The sequence below is a fragment of the Dermochelys coriacea genome, chromosome 10 (genome assembly GCF_009764565.3).
Source record: "Dermochelys coriacea isolate rDerCor1 chromosome 10, rDerCor1.pri.v4, whole genome shotgun sequence".
NCBI lineage: Eukaryota > Metazoa > Chordata > Testudines > Dermochelyidae > Dermochelys > Dermochelys coriacea.
The window spans coordinates 84,306,548-84,317,008 of NC_050077.1; the positions used below are offsets into that span (position 1 = coordinate 84,306,548).

General features: G+C 41.0%; 1 protein-coding gene across 4 annotated transcripts in view; it reads left to right on the top strand.

Moving 5' to 3' along the window:
• Nucleotides 1-8,387, top strand: part of SPG11 (SPG11 vesicle trafficking associated, spatacsin) — a 64,555-nt gene extending 56,168 nt beyond the window's left edge. For 2 of the 4 annotated variants that reach the window (XM_038420009.2, XM_038420012.2), the window contains exons 34-40: nucleotides 158-291; nucleotides 987-1,094; nucleotides 1,786-1,954; nucleotides 2,854-2,942; nucleotides 3,583-3,738; nucleotides 5,633-5,784; nucleotides 7,261-8,387. In XM_038420009.2, the coding sequence (XP_038275937.1) occupies nucleotides 158-291; nucleotides 987-1,094; nucleotides 1,786-1,954; nucleotides 2,854-2,942; nucleotides 3,583-3,738; nucleotides 5,633-5,784; nucleotides 7,261-7,441 (989 nt within the window). In that variant the 3' untranslated portion in view covers nucleotides 7,442-8,387. Of the gene's footprint in view, nucleotides 1-157; nucleotides 292-986; nucleotides 1,095-1,785; nucleotides 1,955-2,853; nucleotides 2,943-3,569; nucleotides 3,739-5,632; nucleotides 5,785-7,260 lie in introns of those variants that run through there. The other 2 variants (XM_038420010.2, XM_043493483.1) reach the window with 2 other exon arrangements.
• Nucleotides 8,388-10,461: the final 2,074 nt, after the last annotated feature.

Sequence of the window (10,461 nt, forward strand, 5' to 3'; positions counted from 1 at the left end):
GAAGTGGTAAAGGGCTAGATGCCTCTGATTCATTTCTAGTGCTTGTAACTTGAAAAATTATAAATCATCTGCTGAGTTAGCAACGATTTCAACAGAGATGCAATGTCTAATTTCCTCAGCTTGTTAACTGAACGACCCACATTTTCTCATTCTCTAGCTACAGAGCTGCTGATTTTGGCCCATAATTGCTTTAGTTTGACATGTCACATGGAAGGAATTATTAGAGTCCTGCAAACTGCTCGACTTCTCACTGAGGCACACTTGGCCCCCAATGAGGAGTTCGGCCTTGTGGTATGTATCCATCACCATACTGTGCTAACCACACTCTGTACACAGCTCTCCATGCAAATGATAGCAAACCACATGAGCATGTGGACCAAATGGCTCATGGAATTGGAATACAAAGCTTTCACCTCTAGGTCACTAGTCTTTGCCCAGCCTACATCTATAGAGCCCAAATGTTGTTACCTTTGTGATGTGTGTTTTGTGACCTGATGATCACAGCTGCTACTGGCCAGGTTTCCACATCACAAAGGGACCACCATAATAGTTTGTTAGAAAAATGGATGAGGCTGTGGCAGAATGGAGGGGTGGGGAGCATGCAATGTCTTGGTTTTGGAATTTCAAGGTATTTCAGACATTGTTTTGTGAAATGCAATGATCCACATTACCAAGCTAACCTGCATCTTCTATTGCTGCTTAGTAAAGGCCCCACCTAACTTGAGACGTACCTATTTAGTGACATGAGATGTCATTCCAAGTAGGGGACTGGAAAGCTCACTGCATGGATTGCACATGATGGAAAGCTTTACTTTTTGGGAGGTGGTTATTTGGGCCGTTGATCATTTTGCCTTTCAAAACAAAAACAAAAAAAAAATTTAAAAAATTTTTTAAAAGGGAACAAACTAGCCCTAATATACATGGCTGCTCCTTTGTGAGATAAGATTTTCCATCATCCACTGATCTTTATGCCGTCCTCTCTAAAGGTCCGACTCCTTACTGGTATTGGAAGATATAATGAAATGACGTACATATTCGATCTGCTGCATGAGAAACATTACTTTGAAGTGCTCATGAGAAAAAAGTTAGACCCGGTAGGTGCAAAAAACAAATCCAAAAAACCACTAACGTGTGTGAGTGAGAGTGAGTGAGGGGAAAAAATGGATACCTTCACTGCCAGTACGTTATCTGGGGAGTTTAATAATTTGAGTATTGGGATTAAAATCTCACTCTACAAAGCAAATGTCTTTAGATGGTTGATGAACACGCATCACAATTTTAAATGAAATACTTCACCATGTTTTCTTCTTTCTTGCATGTAGTTATAAAGAGACTCACGTGGTTACTTTAAGAGCTTAGATTGTCTCATGATGTCCTAGACACAGAAAAATCAGTGTAGGAAGGAAGGAAAACAGCTATTTCTCTCAACTTCAGTAATAGAAATTCAGAGGACCCTATATATTTTGTGCTGGGTTCAACCCTCTTTGTGTTTTACATGATAGATACTCTGTTACAGAGTGCTGACTTACAATTAAACATACAGAAATTTGGAGGCTGACAGATTTTAGCAATTCTGTTAAGTATAATTAGGAGTCTGCTATTCTCAGTGATACTTTAATCATATTCCCATTATGTGTTGAAATGGTTGAGGGGAAACTTAAGGTGGTGTGCTGACCCCTTCTTTTGAAAATTGTTCTGGATTTGATTTTCCTTGCAAGTTCTTTAATAAAAACCAAAAACGCAGCTCTTTTGAATGCCTGTTCTGATGCCCTTTCTCCTACCCAGAGTGGAACTCTGAAGACAGCTCTGCTAGATTACATAAAGCGCTGTCGGCCAGGAGACAGTGAAAAGCACAATATGATAGCCCTGTGCTTTAGCATGTGTCGAGAAATTGGAGAGAATCATGAGGCAGCTGCTTGTATACAGCTTAAGCTCATTGAATCTCAACCATGGGGTGAGTAGCAATTACGGAACCAAGACTAAGTGTGTTTGAATATAGCTTCTCATATAAGCATATTGCATCACTGTACATAATCAAAAATTGGCTTAATTTAAAATACTTTGTAAATTAAGGGCATTTTTTCTGTCAGATGCATTGTTGTTTAAGTGAGATATGGCTGGTAAACACAGTCCCAGTTGCCTTTCCTGCTGACCTGCACGTAAAAATGGAAAAATCCATTTCCATCAGCAGGATGCACGGAGTGGCCCAACTAGCCAGGCTCAGAGGTATTATTTTGTTGCTCTTCCTTTCCAGAAAATTGTGGTGTTCCTGGGTTTTGTGCTGGTGGAACACCCCATTAGCACCACTAACCAGGTGCGTCCTAGTGTGTTAGGACATTATTCAGTTTTCAAAGTATTTTCTACCTTTGTGGGTATAATAGATACTTTAACCAGACTACACTTCCAGTGGTTGCTTGCATGTCATGCATGTCTGATATCATAATGAATGGAGCATGTAGGAGTGTCACTGTGGAACAAGACGCAGTGGGGGTGTAAAGGGATCTAAAACACTTGAATGCTTTCCTTAACCTGGTTTATTGAGGGCAGTCGACACACATGACAAAAGCAAATGGGTATTTTGTATTTGTTTTCAAATTGCCTTTAAACTCCTGATTGGATTATTGTAATTGCTTGGAATTTTGTTCTGTACACAGCAGAGCAGCATTTCTTATGCTTTGTGCAGAGTTAGCGCATGAGATGCTTTCTAAGGTGTTTTGGCATGTTGCTGCCTTCTGAAATGTCGGTAGACAGAAATTTTCAAATGTGAGTTACAAAAGTGTTCGTTGCATATTGTCTGCTGCTGCAGCTGTAAAAGCCTTGGGTGCTTGCCTTAAAGTTCTTTTTCCGTTTCAGAAGAGTCTCTCAGAGATGTGCCTAACTTAAAGAAACTGTTGATGAAAGCTCTGACGCTCTTTATTGATGCAGCCGAAAGTTATTCTAAGGTAAATTGAGATGGAATTGGAACTTTGTAAAGTATTAATTATCAGCATTGGCCAAGGAAGGCTGAGAGATGGATTAAGGCTGAATAGCAGGCAAAGCTTCCCTGGGAGTGATGCTCAGAGACCCATCCTGGTTGGAGAGGAAAAGGTGCTTTTGAATCAGCCACCCATGATATGCCACATTGCAGGGCAGGGGCAAAAGAGATCCCTCTGACAGAGCCTAATACCGGAGCCTGCTTATCCATGTGACCACTGAATCAAAGAGTAACTTGTTGCTCCCTGCTCAGCTTTTAGTATCTGGGATTAAATTTAGAAGCTTTCATCTCATGGGAAGGAGAGAATCAGTTGGCTTTGGTGCTGAGCTAACTGTTTTAATCTGGGGCGAGGGAAAATAGAACAGTATTAAAGGTGTGATTAAAGACTGGCCTTCACTTATTACAATTAAAGTGAGTTGCTGAGTGGGGCTTCATTTATAGGTGCATTAAAAGTGATTAATCAAAGCAACTGCAGTGATTTACAAGACAAAATACTAAGATAGGTCTGAAGCCTCCGGAGCTGTGCATGTTCCATGCACCCCAGCTTTCCGATAGAAACGTTACGCCAGGAGTTTGGTTTTGCTTTTCTGTTTTGACTCTTTAATTAGGATTCCTGTGTCCGCCAGTCCTTGCGCTGCAACCGGTTGACAAAGCTGATAACCCTCCAGCTTCATTTTCTGAACACCAATCAGAGCACGATGTTGATTAACCTGAACAGACAGAACCTGATGGATTGCATCATGTCCCTGCCCAGATTCTACCAGGTAAAGTAGCTGAGTAAGGGATGCTGCATCCATTTCACTCACCACAGCACTATAAAGACTCACAAGGTGAAATGCTGCTCCCCAGGTTTATAATAGAAAATATGTTTGAGAATAAAGACAGCTGGTGGCAGTGGCCATGTTACAGGCAGGTGACAGCACCTGTAGCCCCAGCAGTGTGGGAAGCCAATGGGGAAAGGCATTTTCCTTCTCAGCTTCTGGAATTCACTCAAGGCAAGAGGGACCTCAGACAGAAACAAGGACTTTTTAAAGAGAACCAATAGCCCTTCAACACCAGAGATAGACCCTCCCTCCAACAGCAAGTTGAAGTGAGAATATTCTGGCCTCTTTGGTTTTCAAAGTTAAAGGAGATGAATTCTCCAGACAAAATATGTTTCCCAGTTGCGTGGCCTTTGGACCTTTTCACTGGCTGTTCAGTGACCCCTATTTTGCCATGTCTTGTCCTTTCTTTCCCCCTCGCCATGTTCTTAAAGAAATGTCATGGGGACCTGCCACTCTGTGTTTATATGTTAGCTACAAAAGGATCTCTCAGAACTGGGGACTGGGCAACAAAATGGCAGATGAAATTCAATGTTGATAAATACAAAGTAATGCACATTGGAAAATATAATCCCAGCTGTACATATTAATTGATGGGATCTAAATTGGCTGTTACCGCTCAAGAAAGATCTTGGAGTCATTGGGATAGTTCTCTGAAATCATCCACTCAATGTGCAGCGGCAGTCAAAAAAGTGAACAGAATGTTGGGAATCATTAAGAAAGGGATAGATAAGGCAGAAAATATCATATTGCCTCTGTATAAATTCATGGTACGCCCACATCTTGAATACTGTGTGCAAATGTGGTCGCCCCATCTCAAAAAATATATACTGGAATTGGAGAAGGTTCAGAAAAGGCCAACAAAAATGATTAGAGGTATGGAACAGCTGAAGTATGAGGAGAGATTAATAAAACTGGGAGTTTTCATCTTGGAAAAGAGACAACTGTGGGGGGGATCTGATAGAGGTCTATAAAATCATGACTGGTATAGAGAAAGGAGATAAGGAAGTGTTGTTTACTCCTTCTCATAACACAAGAACTAGGGGTCGCCAAATGAAATTAATAGGCAGCAGGTTTAAAGCAAACAAAAGGAAGTATTTTTTCACACAACACGCAGCCAACCTGTGGAACTCCTTGCCAGAGGATGTTGTGAGGGCCAAGACTATAACAGGGTTCAAAAAAGAACTAGATAAGTTCATGGAGGATAGGTCCATCGGCAGAGATGGTGTCCTTTGCCTCTGTTTGCCAGAAGCTGGGAATGGGAGACGGGATGGATCACTTGGCGATTACCTGTTCTGTTCATTCCCTCTGGGGCACCTGGCATTGGCCATTGTCAGAAGACAGGATAATTGGCTTGATGGACCGTTGGTCTGACCCAGTATGGCCATTCTTATATTAATGTTTGAATGTGTTTATACGTTAATCTTCTGGGTCTATTACAAAATCCTATCTTCTCCTTTCTCTCCTCTCCCAACTCTTAAGGCCCCAAACTGCTCCAAATTCCCTTTAACTTCAGTAAGAACAGTATCTTCTAGCCTTGAATTTCCACCCTATTTTCAAGTTTCTTCTTCCCTCTCCATCATACCTACTCCCCACTCCACATCCCTCTGTTTATCTGTAGTTCCACAGTGACCCTTGCGTTCCTCCTTAAAAGAATGGCCTTGAGAAACAGTGTAAAGAACTGAGCCAGAGAGGCCATGGCAGTCTGCACCTGAAATGCTTGAGTACTGCCAAAGTGCAAATAAAAGCAGGCAAAATCACATGGCTGGAAAGCTTCATCAGTTAAACCAGCTTGTGGCCCATCCTAGTCAGTAATTCTGGCATGTTCTCCTTCTAGGTTGCTATTGTGTCTGAGGCTTATGACTTTGTTCCAGACTGGGCTGAAGTTCTGTATCAACAAGTAATTATAAAGGGCGATTTCAATTACCTGGAAGAATTTAAGCAACAAAGGTTACTCAAATCCAATGTATTTGAGGAGATTGCGAAGAAGTAAGTATTTCTGCAACCCTGCATGGCTATGCCTTTTGTCTTTCTGGCAAGTGACTTCAAGGAGAGTGGTTTTATTTGTATTCGCTTATAGAATACAAGTCGCCTGGCTTGGTGTCGGTCCGGTAGACTGCTTGGGGAGAGCAAAGTTCAGGAGGGATTCTTGCCCCTTATTCCCAATCTTAAGCATGTTGTGTTGCGGAAACTATGTGGTTGGCCCTCCGGAGGGAGTAGCACTGTAAAGTAGCCTGCCCCTCCTTTCTAAGAGCAGCAGTGCTAGGGTGGCCTCTGACATAACTGTTTGTTTGCTCTGCCCACCTCACCAAGTGCCACGGTGGGAGGAGATCTGGGAACACTGAAGGGTAAAATGGTGATCCCGAAGTAAGTGGCATGGAGGTCCCCAGAATATTAGTTGTAGTTGAGTTTTGTTGTTCTCTCACATGACTTTCTCTCAAGATAGTAGATACAGTTTCAATAATTGTGCTCTTTGTAGGCTAGTGTGAAAACAGGTTTAATTTATTAATTCATCAGTGCTTAAAGACAGTTCATAACATAGATCACTTGTTTTTATATGCACAAAACTATTTTTGTTGAGCTAAAAAAATTTCCTGAATGAAACTAGTAACAGTGTTCTTTCTTTAGTTGATCTCACAAACAACGTGTAAGACATTAGCAGTTAATTCTTCCATTGCATAGTCATAAGGAGAAGTTACTGTCATGCCATCAAATTAAATATGTTTATCATCTCTCGCATACCCAGCTCAGATCTTCATTCTTGTACCTTCTCATTGACCTCACGTGCAGGTTGGCAGACTCCAGCCCAATCTGTAAAATAACTATCCAGAGGTGGTGTGAGAATTGCTTTGTGTGGCATTTTGTGCATGTCAATCACTCTGATTGCTGTGAAGGGGAAGGAGGATTGTGTGGCTAGCACAGGGAGCCAGGACACTTGGATTCTATTGCCAGCTCTGCCATAGACAATGCTGTGAAAGCATGTTGACTAAGTAACTACTCTATGTTATTGTTGCCACCTCTGTTGGGTTCCCTAAGCCTTGTTCTGTTGGCCCTTTGTTGCATCATATACAGAATTAGATTCACTGCTCCTGGTGGCAGAGTCCATGTGCTATTTACTATATTGTGAGGCACTTCGCACACTTAGGTGCTGTCAGCCATTTAGTGTGGTGGAGAGAACTTCCTGCAGGGCTTAGAACTCTTTAAAACCTCGTCAGCTTTTGTCTTTAACAAATGTCTAGCTTTAAAATAACCTTTGCAGAAGGGTATGGAGAAGCAAAACACAAATCCTTTCCAAAAACTGTCTGTTCCATCTCCACAAGTTCCTCTGCCCCCACTCCACAGCCTGCATTTTTCTTCAGATATCAGAACTTCTTCCCATCTCATGTGATGTTCTTCAGCTTTGTCAATCTTATTTATAAGTTTGCTCTTTCTCCCCTTTTTAATAAACACAAAATTCTGTCTCAGGGTCAAACAGCACCAGCCGGCTGAGACTGCTCAGAAAAATCTGAAGACGTTACTGACCTACTGTGAAGATATCTACCTGTACTACAAATTGGCGTATGATAACAAGTTCTATGATGTGGTAAATATGCTTTTGAAGGATGCGCAGACTGGCTGCTGTCTAAAGGATATGCTGGCAAATTAAATTCCAGCCTAAGTGACATGAAGATTCCAGCTCAGACAAGCAGCAGTTCTGTGGCTTGCACTGTCCAGCTCCTGGTCACTTGCTGCTAAGTGCCTTAAAAAAATATTGGTTTCAGTATGTGAAATTTACTATAAAATCCCAGCACTGTTTGAACGTCCCTGAAACATAGACACCATTAACCCAAAGTTGTTTGATTTAAATATTAAGAATTGTTTGTCAGAGTTGAACAAAATGTTTTGTAAAAGCCTGCTTGGTGGGCCTAGAAGATGGTGCTCTGGCCAGCTGGGATTTCAGCCTTATTCTAAAATGACTGGCTAATTTAGGGGCATGGATTACTGGCTTTAGCAGGAATTGCATTCAAGCCTCCTTAAAAACAAAAAAACTGCCAAATGCTGAGGATCATACTGCTGCAAAATTAATGTGTGGAACTTACAGTAACTTAAACTGAACATCAGATCAAATATTTATCCGTTTAAAATAAGCTAATAGATGTTCTGCTGACCTTAAAGACCACTAGTGCAGGTAGAATACTTGAAACATTTATATTAAGAAGTCTCTTGCATCTTTTTCCAAAATCTTCAGAGGAAGCAGTTTGCCTAGGATATTCCTCTCTAGTGCTTTATGCAAATGAGATTATTTTTACTTGCCCACTGTAAGATTTATAGGAATACCATAATAGTCAATGACAAGAATAGACTACCTCTGTATTCACAATTAACAGGGTTAAGATGTTATGTGCTTTTAGAGTACACTCTTCTTTTACCAGTGAAACAAAGGAGAATTTGCTACATGAAAGTGAATGTTTGTTGTGCGCACACACTATCACAAAGTGTCTAACATTCACCATATACAATTGTTTTGTTTGCTGCTATATTTGTATTATAAAATCATTAAAGCCTCTAGCATCAGTATTGACTGGCTGGGAATAAACCTCTTTACAGCTGTATGCATTTTGGAAACTCTTGCTTAAATACTAGTTCCTAATCTTCATGTCTTGCATGCAAAAGTAAATCATGGACTGCTTTGGGGTGGGGTTATGCTCACTAATTAACCGTTTAAGGCAAACTTATCCAGAAGTGTTTGGAAAATGGGGGGAAATCTGTTTCCAGTTTTCTGAGTAGTTGCAAACCTAGCTGGGAAGTAAAATATCTAGACATTGTTCATAAACTTTTTGCTGGAGTGTTCTGACAAGTTCTGTCTGCACCATTCCCAGGTGGTGGCTTATCACTGTAGCAGGAATATCAAATATAACAACTGGGCTTGGATGTGTTTCAACAGGCAGTTTAAGAATGATCCTTCCATCAGGAAAAGCCTCATCACTGATCCTTGTGACACTGATGTGTAGGGGAGCTGAGGCTGCTCTATTGGAAGGGACCAATATTTCTATTGCTGTAGGCTGTTTTGCCTCAGTATTCAGCCCCCAATTGAGTTGCACTAGTTCCACTGTGACAGAGCAGTGCCTCAGCTGAAATGAAGGGCTAGAGTTTCAGGATTTGCTTCCTTGCCCTGGGCTAAGAATGTCTTTGTTCAAGTAGCTTTCTAACATTGAGCACAGAACTGCCTTACTTTTTCAGAAGGGCTTCAGGAATGGTTAAGTTAAATGTTCAGTAAGACTCAAATGCTATTTACCTTTGGCTGTACCAGTGTATTTTAAAAGCAGAGACCTATTTCTGGAGTTGGATGTCTTAGTTGGAAGTTTTGTTTCATAACCCAGAGTACACACATAAATGGGAAAAATTGTCCAACTGGAGCAAACAGCTTTTCCTCAAGCTGACAAGAGCATCCAGTAGCCTAGTCACCTTCAGCAGTGTTCCCATTCACCTACACACTGCAAGCGTCAGACAATTTTGTCTTGTCTTAGGTGCTAGGATAATGCATTTTTGTATGATTAAGATTCTGGTAATGTGCTCCTTGACTGTCCTATCAGATACACTGACTATTGGAGTTCCATATTTCTTGGTAATTAATAACCAGCTGAAGATTCTTTATCCAGTGAGTCCATTGATTAGTGGCTCTTGCATCTAATGGGATAATAAGATTATCTTGAAGGTCCTGTGTGTCTTGCAGCTGCTTCCATTCCATTCTTAAATTTAAAAAATGGAGGTTTAATACATACTACAGCTGCACAGCATAGGCTATAAAAACTGAGTTTACTATAGAACCAAATGTGCTAACTTTATTGAAGTCAGAAGGACTAGTCACATACTTAACATTAAATATGTACGTCTACCACTGTTTGCAGAATTGAGGCTTGTTTGGAATAAGCACAGCTGGCTATTTCTGCTAAAGCAATCTTAACAGTTGACATCTAAGAGGGATATTTCTTAAAGATGAAATTTAGTTAAGGGGGGTGAATGACTGCTCTTCATTTTGGGCTATTAGTCTGCACTTGGTTCACATTTTCAAGTTTATTTTAATGATAAAGGATACAAAATAACTAACATTGTTGCTTGGGTGTGCCACAGGTAGAATGAGGAAGCAGCCAGTCTCTGCCAAGTAAAATATTTGTTCATAGAAAAAGCAATACACTGAGGATTTTTCATGCCTATTAGCCAAACCATGTTTTAAAGTGATACTGTAAAGTCACATGAGGTAAACAAAACCACCCCATACATTAGAAATTGGCTGCCGAAAAAACAAGCGCAAGACCATGAAGGCTAAGCAAGAAAAAGGTAACATTATGACCCATCTTAATTGGTATAAGTTGAGACAAAAGTAAATTCTAGTGACAACCAAGAGATAGATACTTACCTGCCAACTGTGCTTGGAGGTAGTGGAGCATCTACAGTTAGTTCCCATGAGTTGTAACACTGGGGGAAAAGGTCAACAAAATAAATGACTGATCACAAAGCTAGAACGATGCTAATGCCTTTCAGAGTGTGTAGAAATAAAAAGGATGAAGGCCGTAGAGCGAGCTGCACCTCTGACCCCTCACTTGTCTCTAGATGCATCCACACCTGACTAAGCTCTAGCCCTGTGGCAGTGCACCAGGCAGGCTTTGCTTCTGATCCTCCAGAAGA